At 39.1% G+C, this 21126-nt stretch overlaps 1 protein-coding gene across 2 annotated transcripts in view; it reads left to right on the top strand.

Annotated features, from left to right (window-relative positions):
* Positions 1 to 20659, top strand: part of olfm2a (olfactomedin 2a) — a 45274-nt gene extending 24615 nt beyond the window's left edge. For both annotated transcript variants that reach the window (XM_040047899.1, XM_040047890.1), the window contains exons 2-6: positions 3979 to 4128; positions 11041 to 11196; positions 16739 to 16958; positions 17827 to 17933; positions 19669 to 20659. In XM_040047899.1, the coding sequence (XP_039903833.1) occupies positions 3979 to 4128; positions 11041 to 11196; positions 16739 to 16958; positions 17827 to 17933; positions 19669 to 20343 (1308 nt within the window). In that variant the 3' untranslated portion in view covers positions 20344 to 20659. The remainder of the gene's footprint in view (positions 1 to 3978; positions 4129 to 11040; positions 11197 to 16738; positions 16959 to 17826; positions 17934 to 19668) is intronic.
* Positions 20660 to 21126: the final 467 nt, after the last annotated feature.

Raw genomic sequence — 21126 nt, 5'->3', positions numbered from 1 at the left:
AACTTCTCCTTTTCTGCTTATGAAAGTAAGCAGTTCCTCCTTTAATCAGTTTTCCCTTGGGAGGATGGGAGTTTGTGGTTTGAAGATATGTTTGCAGCTGATGGTGATGGGACGTCATGCATCCAGGCTATCTGATATGAGGTCATGGAAATGGAGGAGACTCTGAGTTGGCACAAAGTGGGAAATCCAGAAATATTAACGAGTAATTTTCATTTTAGTGAGCAAACCCAATTGATTTTTAATTTCTCCAACCCTTTGTGGTTTCCTGTTGTTTTCATTGCTGCTGTCTTCGCCATTAATGGGCTTTTACATAGCAGCCATGTTACAGTTTCAAACCTGTCCATTACATATTTTATTTCATCCCATACATCTAATGGATAAATTTCTGGTACAGGGAGCTAAACGCCTCCCCTCTGCTGAAACCACCATCTGTGTCTGGGAGAAAAGGATCATCCTTTAAACCTTAGGTACTCCAGCTAGCCGCACTGATAGCACGGCGACAGCTCAGGTTATGTTATCGTCACTACTCAAGTGTAGCAAACTAATACACGAGCTGCATACAGTATGCAAACATTACTCACACTCGATTTCACTCTGCATATCTTATACATACATAATTATGGATAAAGGAAGATATTGAGAAATTAGCCTTTTTCATTACTAATGAGATGTTTACTAGACTACATAGTTTTGACTGTCTTAAATGAACCAATGTCAATGACCCATTCTGTAGAGATGCCTCATATTAATATCATATTAATACATTCCAAAACATATTTAAGTTTATGACACTATGTTCAATGTGAGAGATCACTAGCTCTGATATAAAGATCCGTCTGGGCACAAAGCATATAGGGGCAAGGCACATTTGCATTTAAGAATTACCTTTTCTCTCCTGTTCCCTAAACTGCCACTGTGATGAGAACAGTGAAGTTAGTGCTGAACGGATAGGTGGGTGGTAATGAAACTGGAAGTGATTCAAATAAGCTCTTAATTTCAGCTCAGCATTTATGAAACTTTAATGAACAGAAGAGAAGATTGGTTGCTGTGAAAGCTCGCTGGCTTGGAAAAGCACAGGAAGAGCACAGCGTGATATTAAACATGTTGGAAAATGAAGAAAGTATGATAATAGGCTGACATGGCTCTGATATTAAAAGAAGCTACTTTCAGCTGCTCCCTTACTCGCAAGGGGTCGCCACAGCAAGTAGCTCCACATGTTTTATTTGGCAAAGTTTTTACAGTAGATGCCCTTTCTGACGAAACCCAACGTGCCTCTGATTTTATTTTGCTGAATTTCTACTGCCCGCTACGTAAGATTTCATTTGGGAAAGAAAAAAAAAGTTGGTGCGACACCGACCGTGGCTCCCTTTGAAGCTGATAGCAATATGAAAAATTAATGCACACTTGTGCATCCACTGGCAAAAATCTAGCTAAGCCCAAAGTGAATATCTCGTGCATAAGCGGACAAGCCCTAGGTGTGTGGATATGCAGTTATTTTACCGAAGACTGCAGACACCTTAAGAATTAGCAGCTTAAGTAGATTTTGCAGTTTGTATCTAGAAAACCTCCACCTGTTAACACTGCAGGGTACCAGTTTTAATGAAAGTGCTTGTAACCAGCTGTGACTTCACATTCTAGTATTTTACACACATTCACAGTAATATATCAGCCATTACATAGACTCTATAGTTGTGAAGTAAGCATGCATTACAGCTGCAGGAATTTCCAAACATAGCATCTTGAGGGTGTGGATCAGATGTGTAGTTGCATTTCAGTGTGATCCCACAATGTATGTATTATTCCACAAGAATGTATGTAAGTACTGTATGTTGAAGCATACTCATACTGATATACATAGACATTATGACAGAACAAGTTATAGCACAGATGACCGCTCTCACACACGAGAATAGCCACAGACTTCAGCACATACAGAAACCTGACAGTGAGTGAGACGTGAGCAGGGAAGTAGATGCTGAAAAAGATGCACCCCCCACCAAACACACCCACACCCACACACATACATACAAACTCCCTCATGCCAAGGCAATGGCAGAATGAAACAGACCATCAGACAAAGCTGAAAGGTTCTGCTGTGGCGACTGGCTCTTTTTTACTTAACTCTGGCTTTGGCTATTGTGCCTCTGTATCACCATATTATAGACTTTTGATGGTCGATTGCTTCGGAGAAGGAAGACTAATGATAAGAAAGGCACTGAGTGACAGAAAAAAGTGCAAGTCACTGCAGGGACTGGAAAATATGCAGCAAAACTGATAATACTGTAAAGATATTTTAACCAGTGTGCCAATACGTTCCACGGTGAGTCTTTCACATGGAAAGTAGAAATTCAGTCATCCTGAAATATAGCTAATATATCTATTTAATACTATATGAACAGAATATTTCTCCTTACTTAGCTTAATTAAATTTAGATGCAGTCATATAAATAATTCAAGAGTCTATTTAATATGCATTGAATATAATGAAAAAGAGAAAATGTGATAAGAATTACGCGTAGAACTTTATTGTTGCTATTGGCACAGGATATTTAAGTCTCTCACATAGCTATAGTCTGTTTGCCATCCCTCGATTTAAAGTAAGTCAGATTTAAGATACGCTCTTTCTGCAACTGCAAGGGAAGAAGAAGGCAGTGAAAGAGGGAGCAGAAAGAGTGGAGAGGGGGTGGAGTGCCAAGGGATTGGCAGGAATGACAAGATGTGACAGTGAGCACATTGGCTCGCAGGGTGGTTGCTACTTTACACTCCAATCACACAGTCCCCCTGTCCCCCAAGACATTTTAATCTGATCCCCCGACCCAAGGAGACGAGATCACAGCATAACACTGCTCAGAGGAAAGCAGGAGACAGGCACAGAGCTGAGACATAACATTTTATTTCTAGACTTTTCCGACCTCTTATATGGATGGGTCTTAATTGCATCTCCAAAAAGGCTCTTTCTTGTCTTATTACAGCTTGCGTCATATGCTGGCTATGCTAGATGCAATGTAAATGAGCAAATCAGAATAGAAAAACCTTTGCGTAAATTGTGTAATGCATACATGTGTGATTGCAAGCGCACAGCGCTGCTTTTGATTGGATTAGACACAGAGAGAGAGACATCCATCCTTTTAGCCTCTCCCCTCCTTCACTGGTAAGGGGCTGCATTATCGATCGTGAACAGCTCCATTTCCTTTCTGTGTCCAAACTTATTAGATGCTGTGCTTTTGTACAGCCTGTTCTGATCCCTTTTCCTTCCTCTTTTCTTTGAAATCCCCATTTTCCACCAATTTATCTTTGTCTTTCTTCATCCTCCACAAAATTCTTGCTCTGTCTTTGTCACATCAATGTGTTCTCCATCCCTTTGTGTATTTTCCACCAGTCTGTCTTGTCTTATCTTAATCGACACCCATTTCAGCTTTCACCCTCTCCATTATCTTCTAGATGACTCTTCTATCCTCTATCTCTCCCTGCTGGTGTCTTTTACTACTGTGACTACCAGCTCTGTCAGTCTCTTCATCTCCAGTTAAAACTGAAATTAAACTGCAAATGGTTTTGAATAGTTGGGAGTGAGCAATTGTCATTAATTTTCTTAGGAGAGGATTCATTTCTGAAAGAGTCACAAAGAAAAAAGTAATGCAATAGAGAAATTATGACTTTGCAGCTAATTTATGGTGACAGAATAGGCTCAACCAATCATGATATAGGATGTATAAAAGAGTCTTTTTTTTTCTTCAAAAGGCTTTATGCAACACTTTTAAGTATTAGATAAATTTATTGGCTTAGACACGTTTTATAAGGGTGGAACACTTTTCAGATTACCGTTGATGCGTGCTGGCAGAATAAAATATCTTGTCTGCCCTCATGCATTTTGAAAAGCCAATTTGGTAGTAGCACAGATAAACAACTGCAGACAGAAACAACCATATTTTATTTTTTATTTTATGCCTCTAAGATATATGTGTCTCTATATTTCTGCAGGCTCTATACCCAAGACCAGAGGAGGGCTGGGAGATCTACAGTTCAGCGCAGGACGCAGATGGGAAGTGTATCTGTACCGTCGTTGCACCAGCCCAGAACATGTGTAACCGCGACCCACGCAGCAGGCAGCTTCGCCAGCTCATGGAGAAGGTGACAGCTGTCAATAACACACCCACACTGGGACACGAGTATTACCCACACAGACATGCAAGCACAAACTGCCACACTGGGCTCGTGTCTGACGCCGTCTGTCACATAAAGGCTGCTGAAGTGAACGGTTTTCCTTTACGCCGCAGTTGATCAGTTGTGCATATGAACACGACACCAGTCAGAAGTCACCAGTCTTGATTCTTTTGCTTTGATGTAGTTACTTATCTAAGGTGGAAAGTTTTTTTTTCTTTGTTTTTTTGTTTGTTTGTTTGTTTGTTTGTTTGTTTGGTTTTTGCTTTGTTTTATTATTTTCTTCAAGCCCTGTGTACAGGAGCTGCATACAAAAAGATATTTTGTGAAAAGGGTTGGCGTAATAAGCAAATGCTTCAGCCAATACCTTTTGATTAGCCTTGTCTCATGCTTTCTTTCTTTATGGTAGATTTTTGTTCTGTTTTCACTGTTTGTTTGTTTTTTCACTGTTTTCACTGAGATTTGAATTTGAATGCTAATCAATAAAATCAAAATCAAATCAAATCAAAATCAAATCAGAAGACTGTTGTTGAGCAGCTGAGTACCTGAAAATTAATGAATTATGAATTGCTAATGAAAAATATCCAAAAACCAACCCATGTAATTGAATTCACTGAACCTTAGCCTTACAATGTTTCTATTATAAATATAAATTTATGAGATGAAAATTAATAAAATTAACTGTTAACAAGTCAGTGAAGATTACAAGTACTTTAGGTGGAGACTTGTAAATTAAATACTGTGTCACCAAATCTGGGTTGATTAGGACATTTCATTAGAGCTTTTGTGCTTACTTGTGATATTGATAGCATTTAATGATGCAGTGTGTATTATGAATGCAGTTTTCAACAGGCAGAGAATAAATCTAGGCATTATTTAGATGCAGTAAAGCATTACTGACTGACACGTAGAGCATGCTAATACCTAGTGCACAAACACAAACACACAACTAAGGTCAGGCAACAGGTAGGTTCATAAATGATCCGCAGAGGCTTGTTAAATATCCAGATCTACAGGCAGCACACCTGTCTCTTTTTATTTATTTAATTCATTTAATTTGTATTCATGTCTGTTTAAACAGTAGAAACCAGAGAAATGATGTTAAACACCTTTCAAGTACTTGATGGGCTATGGCAGAGTATCTTCGGTCTGCTCTCCAGTTCATTCATAGCACAGTTGATTTTTTTTCTTGGACAATCAAAACCAGTGAGTAGGTGAAAGAGAGGCTGGCTTCTCCGAGTAACTGAAAGCCTAGGAGCAAAGAAGCAGAATGAAGGAGAGGAAAGACAGGAGGGGTTGACATTGATGTGGTCTTGTGAGGAGAGGTGGTGGTAAATTGAGATGCTGAATAAGCTCCGAGGCCCTGATGGATCAATGAGACACCTGAATTCACATATTGCATTCATTCTCATTGAAGTTTCCCTTTTCCCCTGACATTCTCTGTCTGCTCCTGTTTAAAGCACATGTTCACACTAACAAAATCCACACTCATCCACACTTAAAACGAAGCATATTCTGACAGAAAAGGAAGAGCCTTGAACATAAAGAGACAAACTCAGTAAAACTGGTGAGAGAAGTTCACCTACACATTTGTGCGATGCAAAGTATATATTCCTTTATAGTCTCCATATTTGCTCTTACTGTGTGTGTGTGTGTGTGTAAAGAATAGATTTTTATATATATTAAAAGACTGCAAGTTCAATTTTATAATAATGCACTATAAAAATGCACTAGTCTGTTTGCATGTTGATGTTTTTTTCCCCTCGTTTTTGGTAAATATAATTCTTTGGGAACTGACAGGATTCAGTTCATTTTCATTCTGAACCTTTGGGAAAAAAATAACCTGGTAAAATGTATATGAAAAGTGCATATTATAAAATACTGCTTGTATTTGGAAAACTTTAGATTAATTCTGAATGCAAAGCAAGTGCACATTAATAGTATTTCCTCATCCCCCTCTTTTGTCTGAGTTTTTTCCTTTAATTCCTTTAATTCCATGTTCCGGCATGTAGAGGGCTGCTCGATTTTGGTGCCACCCATTTAACGAAAGTGAAGTCATTTTCAACATATAATTTTTGGTGTTGTACTTTGCATACAGTTCTTGAGCACTTATCTCACAGCCAGTTGCACCGGTGTTGTTAATCCAGGTTAGAGGATGACACATTTTATTAAAATAAGCTTGTAGTTTCTTATAGATTTTTTTTCTTCAGTAGCATGCCATTGTACAAATTATAATTAGCATTTCCGACATAGATCCCAGTGTGGTTTCTTTCAGTGGTTTCCCTTTTGACCTTTTATTTTTTGATTGTTTCCAAATATGTCCTGGAGTTCAGTATAAGCAAGGTGTCAGCTTTTTTCCCCGCTGGCCTCCTGCCCTGCATACAAGTACAAACACCCCTTTGTTGCTGACTGGCTGGAGTAGTGTTGCATGGATTGATCAAGTCAGTTTGTTTATTGCCCGTCTCCAGATTTTTATTTTTCACTGTTGTAACAAAGCAGCCTGCATTGATTAACAGTAAGCGATTAATTAAATTAAAATAAATAAATGGCTTACAGTACTTTGCCATTTTTTCCCCTTAGTGATTCAAATGAGTCATACAATCATATATAAATGCAGTCTTCTGAAAAACTAAGTACATTGCTTCTATAGAAATGAAGAGGGTAAGTAGCAGACAAGTCAAATGCACTTGATTAATTGACCATCTAATGTGGCCACCTCTATAACGGCAGAGGTAGTTTCCTGGTCAGGTGTGTGTTAACACAATGCCATGGAGAAAAGACAAAGGAATGATCTCAAAGAAGCAAATATTGGTGAGAATGGCTCTAAGGCTCTTTCTAAACTATTTAAAGTCCATTATTCTACAATGAGAAAGATTATGCATGAGTGGAAAAGATAGTTGCCAATCTTCCCTCGAGTGGATGTCACAACAAATTCACCCAATGTGATGTTCAGTGAAATGGCAAAAAAACCCGAGAGCTACATTTCAGACTCTACAGGCATCAGTTAGCATGTTAAATATTAACGTTCATGTAAGGCCACCTGTCTGACAGCTAAACCTTGGCCAAAATGTGTCCATGCAACAAGACACACCCAGCAGCAAATCTACAGCAGAACAACTAAAAACTGAAAGAATCAGCGTTTTGCAGTGGTCAGGTCAAAGTCCAGACATCGACCTGATTGAAATGCTGTGGTGGGTGAAATGCTCAAATGGAATTATGCAACATTGTAAAAAGAAAAAAAGAAAAAACTAAATTTCTTCCATAATGATGTGAGAGACTGATCACAATCACATTTTATAGCAGTTTTTAACTAAGATAAGCCATAATAACTGTCTTTGTGACACCTTTAATGTTATTTGTTGATAGGTTGTTATACACCTGTAAATTTGAACTGAACTATTTGCATTGGTTAATTGCATTACATGTGATCCCTTGAAACTAAATACAATTTATTATATAAAATAAGGATTTAGAAACTACAATAATAGTCAACACCTCTCACACAGTATCAACTGAGCTTTTACAAGCTCTGGAAATATTACTATTATGGTATATTGCATACAGTGTGGATGTTTATGCTACTGTGTCTGTGCCCTCAGCATGCACACAACTTGTAAGACACTAGTTATTAGAACCGAACACTCCCATCTACTACTGTCCACAGCCCAGCATAATGAGGACACCTGGGGTCAATGCTGTTTCAGCTGCACACAAGACGTTAGTTTAAAGACTACGTGTTATTCTCTGTGTATAAGCACATTATAGTTCCATGCCCACCAAGCATCCTCATTTGAACTCAGAGCATGCGGGTGAAATGTTTGATTGGACCAGATCCACAAAATCTCTCTCTGACAAAGAAAGCCAAGGATACAATAACAATGTCAAAACAGCCCCTCTGTTCAAAGAATTTAAAGTAGCCTTGTGCAAAATCTCTATTCAGCTTTCTGTAAAGCCAGACAAAATGCCATTTAATGCAGAGCTGGCCTGAAGAATACTGTGCAAGAGTGCTCACAACAGACTTTTAAACACCTCATGGACTCTTTTAACCTCTCTATGTAACTGTGTTGAGGTAAAAAAAAAAAAAAAAAAGTGATATGAGGCCAAAGTCAGCCATACACATAAAGACAGTTTTTAGGATTTGGTACAAAGTGAGTCATCGCGCTGGACAAGAAGCAGATACACCTGTGACTGATTCATCTGAGCTGGTGAGGGTAGAGAGAATCTTATGTGACCAAAGGTAAGCATGAAATGCCACAACTCAGAGGACTGAGTGGTCCCAGCTGTCACCTGCCCTGGAGGGTGGTGACACTGCATTTGTTTAGAGTCCATCCTGCTGGAACATTTTACTCTTCCACATTCTTCCATCTAATGCACATGTAGTGCTGTAAAGCAACTTTTAATTAGTGAAGGGATATATTTTCTGACCAAATATAACCAGAACGGTTCATGAAGCACATGAGGAATGAACTGGTTGTAGAAAACAAGGGACACAAAGTAATTGAGTGGGTTGTCAGAGAGTAGGCAAGCAAAGCATTTGGTGCAAAGTAGAATTTGTTCCAAACGCTGACCTTTGAGAGCTTGGCCTGTTTTTTGTTTATGTTAGGAGTGATATGAATAAGTATATTTTGCTTGCTTGGAGTTTTGATTGCGCATGTCATTGTGGGTGGGCGTCTGTTGCTGTGGGGAGTTGTACATATGTACCCATACGCCTCCAGTATACACGACAGCCCAGTAATATTTATCAATGTTCAAGTGATTTCTGGCCAGTTCAGTGCATCGTGCAGGAGATGAGGGGGTGCATGAATCAGTAGGTTGGTTATGCAGAAACAGAGTGGGCTGTCAAAAGTGAATAAGCTGAGTACTTAGTAAAAATTAAACATAGTGCAAAACTGAGTGTTCAATAAACGCCTACTTAACAGCATGTTTGCTCCTCCACGAGGTTCGTTTAGTAACATTTCATAGGCATCCATTACCTTTTGCACGCTGTCATGATCATGAGCTTACTATCCTTATTTTCATAGCTGTAGCATTTTTATGTTGAAAGTCATGTATAGCTGCGTTGTTTGTTTATTACCTCGACAGATTTTATAGGACTGTGCTGCTTTTTAACCTCCCCATGCTGCCAACTTTCTTTTTCATTACTTATTTTTATTAATATGTATATATATATATTAAAATTGACAGTAAATAAAAGCATATATAACTTTCTTCTGACCTGTAGTGTTTTTTTATGTGCGATTTGCACACCTTCAGCTGTAGAAATGCCTGCCTTCCCTTGAAAATAAATAAAAGAAATGGAAAAGACCTTGTGGTGCTCAAATTGCCAAAACGCACATTTAAAAATGTTTAGCAGCACATTAAATGTATTAAAGTCCACAAATCACACAGTTAGCAGTTATAGACTAAATCCTACCCCTATATCACTTCTTTTGAAAAATGACACATTTTAATGTAATTTTGCCTCTGCACACCATTGCCATGGATTATAGACCAGATAGTGAAAATGTGATTAAAGTAGAGACATTCAGCTTTAATTTTGATTAGTTTTATTAGATTAACTGTACATAGTCCCCCATTTTCAGAGACTCAGCTGAAAAGCTACATTCCCTCCCTTGAGATGCCCCACTAGGCATTTACTGCAGCCACCTTCATTAGCCATTTCTTTATGTCTTTCTGCAATCAGGCTTGTCTTGAGTAACTGAAAAGCAAGCTCTGTTGGATTGATTTCAGGTTAATAATTTGGCCAGTAAAGAATATCCTATTTCTTAACCTGGAGAAACTCCTGGGTTGCTTTTCCAATATGCTTTGGGTCTTGCATTAGGAAGTGCTATCTGACAATTTTGCACCATTTGGTTGAATCTGAGCTGAGCATATAGCCCTTTAAATTTTGCAATACATCCTACTACTTTTATCAGCAGTCACATCATCAATAAACACTAGTTGCCTTGTTCCACTGGTCAGCACGCATACCCATGTCACAACATTGCCTCCACCATGTTTGACAGACGGTAGGTAGATTTTGTTTTTGTTTGCAGAGCTTTGTAGGCTCTTTGAAATGTTTTCTGATAAAGCCAAGTCGAGCCTTCCTGTTTTTGATTGTACCAATTTTGTAACATTTTGTAAACCCTCTGTATTTCCTATCGTGAAGGCATTTCTTGATTGTAGACTGTGACAATGATGCAGCTACCTCTTCGAGAATGTTCTTAAATTTCATAGATTGTGAAGTTGTATTTCTTAACCATAGAAATAATATTGTCATCACTGTTGAATATTCCTGTCATCATAATTATTTAAACTGAGAGTTGTATGCCTAATTCTATAATTCAGTGTGATTAGTGTACATTTTAAAGCCCATTCTTTATTTCGGTAATTTTTACAGCTTATGAATGAAACAGTACAGATTATGTAGTTTCAACCAACTTCTTTAACTTAACATATTTAAATTCAAAAACAGGGCCACCTCCACATTCTTCTTTGGCTGTAACATTTAACTTGGAATATGAACGAAATGGGAGCAGAAGTTTTTTTTTGTTTTTTTTTTTAGTATCTGCACATGAGTACTACAAAAAAGATGCCTACAGACAAGTAAAAGACAAGTTTATAGACATTTCACATTCACAGCTGAGGCCACAAAGTTTTCAGTTCACCCCACCTGTGTATCTGGAAAACCCATGCCAACCCCAAACTACGAAGGCTGGATTACAGCAGGATTTTTTTTCTTGCCTGACTCATTTACTGCAATTTAAACTAAATAACGAAGAACTGTAAAAATGAAACTTAAAATAAATGATCTGTGATTGAGGTGTAAAATGAGAAAAAAACTCCTCCTCTAAGATAACCCGCGATCATTAGTGTCATTGTGGGTTTGTTTTTGTGGCGCAGGTTCAGAACATCAGCCAGTCAATGGAGGTGCTGGACCTAAGGACGTACAGGGATCTACAGTATGTCAGGAACACAGAGAGTCTAATGAAAGTGGTAGATGGAAAGCTGAAGGTGGCCTCTGAAAATCCCCGCAGCCTCAATCCAAAGGGCTTTCAGGTAATTGGCTCTGTGTCTCCTCATGTACAGTGTGTGTGTTGGTGTTTATATGTGTGTATATTATTGTCAAGTGAATGCAGACACTGTTGATTTGGCACTGCTCGCCAAACTTATGCATTGCAATCTCTTTTGCTCTTCACAGACAATAAAATTTTGTATGACTCGCGATGCACTGCAGCATAAACATAGGTACACAAATTCATTTCCAGTCTTATATGAGTTCTTTTGTCATGCACAGAGAAATCCAAGTAAATCGCACACTCATGAGTGATTAAATTCTTGGACCTAGAAAAAGTATGGGGGTTTTTTATGGGGGGGAGGGGGGTTGCATTTGTCTCTTTGTATCCATTTGTTCTCTGTCTTCAGTGAGCTTACTACTTGATATACTTAACATTCTGCTGTCTGCCTTTAGATAACAGGCACATACATTCACATTTATCTCTACCTTATCTGTCTACAAGCTAGGGCTTAGCTGCCATTATTAGTAAGCCTTTTTGTCTTCCTGTCAGCAGGCTGTCCTACTGGGGTTTTTTAACATTTCTCACACTCTTACAGATATTAGATGGACCATAAAATAGTTTGATTAAAAGATGGCTTGATAAATGATAAGTGTGCTTTACTGCTGGGTCCATACTGCAGCACAAGGACAAGCACGGATGCCTGTGTTTTGCTTTCAGTGTGTTTTATGAAAGCCATTCCAAAGAAGGTAATGAAGATGTTTATAAAATTAACCAATTCATCAGCACTGCCTGAGATGACTAAAATATGCAGAACGAAATGAGTTATATCTTCTGATCTATCTTAATTCAACAAAGAGGGGAAAAAGCTGGATTTGTCCAGACCAGGTTGGCTGATGAATGCGTGCAGCTTAAAGTTGCCGATGGCAGAGTGCGGGAGATTAACGAGAGTGAATTTTCTCTTCTTGAAAAAGTGAAAATGAGATTTATGATGTGGCGCCACAGGGCTGAGAGCTGCTCCATCACCAGATTTACGATAAACCTTAACAAGGAGGAAACAGCCCCTCCTGTGGCGGCCACACTTTATTGATACGCCCATTTCTCTCTTGAGCCCACTTCTCTCCACGTAGGCAGCCAGGTTCTCCTGCAGCTTCCTGTACTCCTACCTAAGGACATGTTGTTCTTTTAACTTCTAAACACACGATGAGTCACAGTCCAAGTTTATTTACAACTAGCTCTGCAACTGCAGCAAGTAGGTGAAGTTTCATCACCCAAAACAGATCACAGGCGTTTGGCCAATTTGAATAGTGTTTCTCATATAGGTGGCTTTCCAATCCAAAATATTTTCAAAGGAAGTAAAACTGTATTTACAGACATGGAAAAACAAAATATTTGCTTTTTAAATAGATAAAATATTCCTTTTGTCCTTGAAAGAAGATAAAAGGACATCTAATTTCAGGGTATTCAATTCAATTCAATTCAATTCAATTTTATTTATATAGCGCCAAATCACAACAAAAGTCGCCTCAAGGCGCTTCATAGATACAGAGAAAAACCCAACAATCATATGACCCCCTATGAGCAAGCACTTTGGCGACAGTGGGAAGGAAAAACTCCCTTTTAACAGGAAGAAACCTCCGGCAGAACCAGGCTCAGGGAGGGGCGGCCATCTGCTGCGACCGGTTGGGGTGAGAGAAGGAAGACAGGATAAAAGACATGCTGTGGAAGAGAGACAGAGGTTAATAACAGATATGATTCAATGCAGAGAGGTCTGTTAATACATAGTGAGTGAGAAAGGTGACTGGAAAGGAAAAACTCAATGCATCATGGGAATCCCCCGGCAGCCTACGTCTATTGCAGCATAACTAAGGGAGGATTCAGGGTCACCTGGTCCAGCCCTAACTATATGCTTTAGCAAAAAGGAAAGTTTTAAGCCTAATCTTAAAAGTAGAGATAGTGTCTGTCTCCCGAATCCAAACTGGAAGCTGGTTCCACAGAAGAGGGGCCTGAAAACTGAAGGCTCTCCCTCCCATTCTACTTTTAAATACTCTAGGAACAACAAGTAGGCCTGCAGAGCGAGAGCGAAGTGCTCTAATAGGGTGATATGGTACTACAAGGTCATTAAGATAAGATGGGGCCTGATTATTTAAGACCTTGTATGTGAGGAGCAGAATTTTGAATTCAATTCTGGATTTAACAGGAAGCCAATGAAGGGAAGCCAAAACAGGAGACATATGCTCTCTCTTTCTAGTCCCTGTCAGCACTCTTGCTGCAGCATTTTGGATTAGCTGAAGGCTTTTCAGTGAGTTTTTTGGACATCCTGATAATAATGAATTACAGTAGTCCAGCCTGGAAGTAATAAATGCATGAACTAGTTTTTCAGCGTCACTCTGAGACAGGATATTTCTAACTTTAGAGATGTTGCGCAAATGGAAGAAAGCAGTCTTACATATTTGTATAATATGTGCGTTGAAGGACATGTCCTGGTCAAAAATGACTCCAAGGTTCCTCACAGCGTTACTGGAGGCCAAGGTAATGCCATCCAGAGTAAGAATCTGGTTAGATACCATATTTCTAAGATTTTCAGGGCCGAGTACAATAACCTCAGTTTTATCTGAATTAAGAAGCAGAAAGTTAGCGGCCATCCAGGTCTTTATGTCTTTAAGACATTCCTGCAGTTTAACTAATTGGTGTGTGTTATCTGGCTTCATGGACAGATAGAGCTGGGTGTCATCAGCATAGCAGTGAAAATGTATGCTATGTCTTCTAATGATGCTGCCTAAGGGAAGCATGTATAATGTAAACAGAATTGGTCCTAGCACTGAACCCTGTGGAACTCCATAATTAACCTCAGTGTGTGAAGAGGACTCTCCATTTACATGCACAAATTGGAGATATGATACAAACCACTGCAGTGGTTATACCTACAGCATGTTCTAATCGCTCTAATAGGATATTATGGTCGACAGTATCGAACGCTGCACTGAGGTCTAGCAGGACAAGCACAGAGATGAGTCCACTGTCAGAGGCCATAAGAAGATCATTTGTAACCTTCACTAAAGCTGTTTCTGTGCTGTGATGAGCTCTGAAACCTGACTGAAACTCTTCAAATAAACCATTCCTCTGCAGATGATCTGTTAGCTGTTTGACAACTACTCTTTCAAGGATTTTTGATATGAAAGGAAGGTTGGAGATTGGCCTATAATTAGCTAAGACTGCTGGGTCTAGAGATGGCTTTTTGAGTAAAGGTTTAACTACAGCCAGCTTGAAGGCCTGTGGTACATAGCCAATTATTAGAGATAGGTTGATCATATTTAAGATCGAAGAATTAATTAATGGCAGGACTCCTTTGAGCAGTTTTGTAGGAATTGGGTCTAAAAGACACGGTGATGGTTTGGAGGAAGTAATTATTGAAGTTAACTCAGAAAGATCAATTGGAGAAAAAGAGTCTAACTTAACATCAATGGTACTAAGAGTAGCTGTAGATAATATTACATCTGTGGGATGATTACTGGTAATTTTTCCTCTAATGATAAAAATTTTATTTGTGAAGAAGTTCATGAAGTCATTACTAGTTAACGTTAAAGGGATGGTTGGCTCAACAGAGCTCTGACTTTTTGTCAGCCTGGCTACAGTGCTGAAGAGAAACCTGGGGTTGTTCTTATTTTCTTCAATCAGTGATGAATAGTAAGATGTTCTGGCTTTGCGGAGGGCTTTCTTATAAAGCAGCAAACTATTTCTCCAGGCTAAATGATGATCCTCTAAATTTGTAACACGCCATTTCCTCTCCAGATTACGAGTCATCTGCTTTAGGCTACGTGTTTGAGAATTATACCACGGAGTCAGGTACTTCTGATTAGAGACCTTAGTTTTCACAGGAGCTACAGTATCCAGAGTCGTACATAGTGAGGAGGTGAAATTATTAACAAGGCAAGGCAAGGCAAGGCAAGGCAAGGCAAATTTATTTGTATAGCACAATTCAACAACAAGGTGATTCAAAGTGCTTTACAGAGACATTAGAAACAAAAACAAATAAAAAGCATGATTTAAAATTGATTAAAACAAGCAAACAAACAAACTAACTAAACACACACATTTCACACCTGTTCGCGCGATCTGAACCCTTATCGTAAGGGGAGCTACCAGTCCTTCTGTGGACGAGCTACTTTCTATTTTAAATTCCCTGAATTTAAAATACTCTCTAGACCCAGCTGGGGAGCTACCCAGAGCTCTAAACCCACTTAACAAACAGACAAACAAACAAAACAGTATATAAAATCAAAACAGATAAAATCAGAACAGTAGATAAAATCAGTAGTTAATGTAACAAGATAATCGACCTCTGTTGGGGTAGCGTTCAGATAGCTGCTCTGCTCTGTGTTGGTACAGGGCATTGAAGATGATAACAGTGGGTGGATTATATTCTTAAACTTAGTTACAGCGCTTTCAGAAAGACATCTACTTTGATAAAGTCTACTCTCCACCGCTGTGTAATCAATTATTGTAAATGTAAATGTTATCAGGAAATGATCAGACAGGAGAGGGTTTTCAGGAAACACTGTTAAATGTTCAGTTTCTATGCCATATGTTAAAACAAGATCTAGAGTGTGATTAAAGTGGTGGGTGGGTTCTTTTACATTTTGAGAGAAACCAATTGAGTCTAATAAGAGATTAAATGCCATGTTGAGGCTGTCATTTTTAGCATCTACATGGATGTTAAAATCACCCACAATAATTATTTTATCTGAGCTCAGAACTAAATTAGATATAAAGTCTGAGAAATCAGACAGAAACTCTGTGTAAGGCCCAGGTGGACGATGATAACAAGTAAGACTGGTTTCTGAGTTTCACAGCTGGGGTGGACAATGTTAAGCATCAGGCTTTCAAATGAATTAAAAGTCTGTCTTGGTCTTTCATTAATTAATAGGCTGGTGTGAAAAATTGCTGCCACACCGCCCCCTCGGCCTGTGCTTCGAGATTTCTGGTAGTTAGAATGACTCGGGGGTGTTGATTCATTTAAACTAACATAATCATCCTGCTGCAACCAGGTTTCTGTAAGGCAGAGTAAATCAATTTGTTGATCAATTATTAAGTCATGTACTAACAGAGACGTGGAGGAGAGAGACCTAATATTTAATAATCCACATTTCACTGTTTTACTCTTTGGTTCAGATGTGGATACTGTATTGTTCTTTCTTTGTAATTGTTTATGTTTAAGTTGTTTGTTGCTGGTCTTTAGTTTGTTTTTTGTCTTTTTGGGAGCTGACACAGTCTCTATGGAGATGGGTTTTTGGGGGGGTAGCAGGAGGAGAGAAGCTGCAGAGAGGCGTGTAAGACTGCAACTCTGCTTATTGACATAAAATATTAAGAATAGACGTTGTACATCTGATTAAAAATCAAAGGTCTATAGTTTTGAACAGATAAACCAGAACCTAATGGAGACATAAGCTTTATGAACCACAAACACCAAGGGAAGATTGCACTCACTCTCATGTACTGACTATCACAGGGCAGTTGTGTCCCCTATCTTGACTATTCTCTAAGGGTGTAATCCTCTTCCCCCTTTTCTGTGATAACTATCACAGGAGTTAAAAGACAAGGTGACCCAGCTGCTCCCCCTGTTGCCAGTGCTGGAACAGTACAAGACTGATGCCAAGATGATCCTGCGTCTTCGGGAGGAAGTAAGGAATCTGTCCTTGGTGCTTATGGCTATCCAAGAGGAGATGGGGGCCTACGACTATGAGGAGCTGCGACAGAGAGTCCTGCTACTTGAAACCAGACTCCACTCCTGCATGCAGAAACTTGGTATATATGGAAACGATTGTGGGTGTTTGTATGTGGTCATTGTTACCCAATTAAAAATGTATTACCATATATCATTACAGCATTTAATCAATTTGACAACAGTTGCACAGAACAGAATTAATGATTACACTAGGATCATCGCTGGTCAAAACTCTGTAGCATGTAGTTAACATTTCCACTTTGCTCTGATCTCAAATGATCTGCATAAATTGAGAAAAACTGGCCTAGAAAAATGGAATGAATAATAGATTGCATTTGTGTGTAATGTGTTAGCTTAAACTGATGATTTTACAAAAACCCCACACATATAAACTGATGAGTTAACAAAAAAGACTGCAGTTACAGTTTAGCCCTTAGCTAATTTGCGTTTTATTATAGTTTTACATTTGAAAATGAACCAAGAGAATTATAAGAAAAAAATAATGCTCACTTTTTGAGTACTGGGTAAAAACCAGGACAGTAAAACAACAATGGAAATATAAAAATGATGCCGCAAAGTCAGTCAGTGAACCAGTTTTTGTGTATTACAGATTTCAAAAAGCAAACACAAGATCGCATTGTGGAGAATCACAAATGAAAACAAGACAACAGAAGATGACTGCACAAAATATTTATCTACGCATTTATCTGAGATAATGGTACAAATAGTACATTTTCTTAGTGTACAAAAATTTAAACTTCTACAGTGAAAACAATTGAACTGAACAATCTGAACCAAACCAAATGAAATGCCATATTTCAGATGAGTTATAAAAGAAAAATAGTGTGATCTGATAGAGAAAACACCTGAGTGCATGCGCGTCTGTGTGGTCTCTTAGGTATGTAGGCATACATGCTTTCTTAATTCTTCTGCCTCTTTGACCTCCAGGCTGTGGGAAGCTCACTGGCGTCAGTAATCCCATCACAGTACGTGCATCAGGGTCAAGGTTCGGCTCCTGGATGACAGATACCATGATACCCAGTTCCGACAACAGAGTGAGTTTCTCAACTGCTGCATTTCACCAATACAGGAACACAGGATTATTATTATTATTATTATTTTTGTTATTATTAGTATTATTAGTTATTATTATTATTATTATTATTATTATTATTAGGATAACCAAGCAAAGAGGATAACCACAGTCAACCTTCTCAGTGAGGAAAAAAAAGAAGAAAATATGTGTCAGGGCAGTGCCACTATACGGCACTTCAGTGACTGATGCACTGTTTTCCATGAGAATGACTTCTCATGAGCTTTCAAGGGGGGGAGAGAGTGAGAAAAATGGGAATCCAAAGCTGTGCCACTGATGGATAGCGTATCTTTCCCTCCTCCCTGTCTTCCTCTGTCACTACAACTCCAGCTGATTAATCACTTCATCATCAGTGGAGAAATGAATGAGTTGTTTGGGCAAAAGTTTTCCAAATCACTTGGGTAATTACCATGAGTGTGCTCTGGACCCAAATGATATAGTAATGGGTTCAGCTGATCAGACATGACATGCAGTTTTGTATGGTCAGGCACATGGCAAGAAGCAGCAGGAAAGAGACAAGGGAAGAATAATATAGAAGATTAAGGGTGGTCTATGGTGACTGAGATGAAATGGTGGTGTTGGAAAAGTGGAAGACTGCATTATTAGCCATGTGTAGAAGAGAAGTGAAACTGATTAAGTTTAAGAGGAGAGATGAGCTTGGCCTTTTTCTTTCCTGCAATGAATCATAACAGCCTAAATAGGTGTTGTGGACAGAAAAGGTCAATTTTTGTGACTGAATGTCCTGATCTTTGTCTTTAATCACCTGGCCCAATCACTTCAATCTCTCCGAGTATTAATAGGCAGATACATCAGCAATGCCACATTAACATCCGCAGCAATAATCATAATCATTCTGGGGAAATTTCATTGTTGCTCATGAGCCAAAGGCAAAGGAGGAAAAAATCGGAATGTGCTGCTTACTATTCTAGAGACCCAAATTAGCAGGCATAGGAGAAACAACGCTTAATGCTCTATAATCTCCCCTCCTACATAATTCAGCCGCTGTGTCTCTTCACCATCAGCTCCTCCCATACCCTTCCTTTCTCCTCTGTGCATTTGAAAATACTTACTCTACAATGGAGAAGGAAGCAAAAGTGGGACAAGAAAGAAAAATTGCAGTAACAGAATCAGAAAAAGCAGTAGATCGTAGCAAAGCTTTCCTTCAAATGTTCAAGAGAAAAATAACCATCTAAGCCAACTGCAGTTTAATTGAATCAATTAAAAGCTGAACTGTGCCTCAGTGAGAGCACTGAGGGAATGAGATGGGAAATGCAGCCAGAGAGGGGCCATGTCAGTGGAGAGATCCGCTGAGAGTGCTTGAGGAAAAAGATAGAGTTGCTAAATGGATTGATTTTCTGTAAATGTGGACTGGAAAGGGCAAGGAGCACAAGCAGTGGTTGACTGCAAAGCGCAGGCAACATCTTCACTCCCACATGCCTGGCAGATCAGTAGCTCTGCACACACATCGATGCATGCACAACTCAGAGAATCGATATACACACACTCAAACAAGCACACTTAACATTCTTATTTTAGGCCATTGCAGCTACTGATAATGAACTGTGACTTACAATTTCTTACAGAAAGGTCAAGTTTAACACAACAATATTTTTCTCCAGTAATCTCGAGACCTTCTCATTAACCTATTTTTCTGACCATTTTTTTCCCTATGTTATTCTTTTTTTTTTTTTCCACAGGTGTGGTCCATGGACGGTTACTTCAAGGGACGTCGGGTCCTGGAATATCGCACAATGAATGATTTCATGAAGGGCCAGAACTTTGTGCAACACTTGCTGCCACACCCTTGGGCTGGCACTGGTCATGTGGTCTACAATGGTTCACTGTACTACAACAAGTACCAGAGCAACATTATCATCAAGTACCACTTCCGTTCTCGAAGTGTGCTGGTACAGCGCAGTTTGAGTGGGGCCGGCTATAACAACACTTTTCCCTACTCCTGGGGTGGCTCCTCTGACATCGACCTGATGGCGGACGAGAATGGCCTATGGGCTGTTTACACCACCATCCCTAATGCTGGAAACATTGTCATCAGCCGCCTGGAGCCTCAGAGTCTGGAAGTGCTGCAGACTTGGGACACAGGCTTTCCTAAGCGCAGTGCTGGAGAGTCTTTTATGATCTGCGGCACACTATATGTCACCAACTCCCACCTGGCTGGTGCCAAGATCTATTTTGCTTATTACACCAACACATCAAGCTATGAGTACACAGACATCCCCTTCCACAATCAATACTCCCATATTTCCATGATGGACTATAACCCCAGGGAGAGGGTCCTTTACACCTGGAACAACGGACACCAGGTGCTGTACAATGTCACACTCTTCCAGGTTATTAAGACTTCTGGAGACTGAGGACCCTCAGACTGACTGATTTAAATAACGCTGTGATTATTGTTCTGGGGTGTCAGAGGTGGGGGGCACAGACTATGGGAGGTGTGGGTTGGGGGCTTTAATGTATGGGTATAGGCTTGGATTTTTTTTTTTTAAATGAATTTCAAACTTCATAGAGTGCTATTACTCACATTCTCAAAAAACCATCCGACAGTAAGGTCGGCAAAGATACAAAGACTGAGCGCTTCTCTCTCTTCTTTTCTTTCTGTGATGAGTAAGCATGGTTCTTTTTATTTGTGATGATAAATAAATATCCTCTTTACCATTTATGCTTTTGTATTTCATTGTCACTTTGATTTCAAAAACCTTAGATGAATTTTTGGAAGAGGTGAAAAATCTGTCTGAAAATGTGGTTTCAAACTTGAAAGGCTCAAATAGGAGTAACATTTCCTTTGTCTGTGTTGTTAATGTTCCTGTTATTTCTTTGACACCTAGCTCAGACAGATACAAAGCACAAAAGATGCATTTAGAATAATATTGAAGCAATTTTTCTAGCCTGAAATACTTAAACACACAAAATATGCCAAATGATACCATTTTAAACCAATTAAAATAATGCAAATTTATATATCTACTCTATTCTACCAAATCACAAGATGATGAAAGGACAGCATGAGAATACTGACAAGACCATTTCTAAGGTTGCATTAAATTATAGGTCTGGAAAAATCACCAAAGATTTTCCATCTGAAAACAACAGGGCACAGCACTCTGTGAACGCAGGATAATAAAATTCAAACAGCG

This window comes from Simochromis diagramma, unplaced genomic scaffold (assembly GCF_900408965.1).
Source record: "Simochromis diagramma unplaced genomic scaffold, fSimDia1.1 OVJJ01000321.1, whole genome shotgun sequence".
NCBI classification, from domain to species: Eukaryota; Metazoa; Chordata; class Actinopteri; order Cichliformes; family Cichlidae; genus Simochromis; species Simochromis diagramma.
This window is presented reverse-complemented; position numbering and strand designations above follow the sequence as displayed.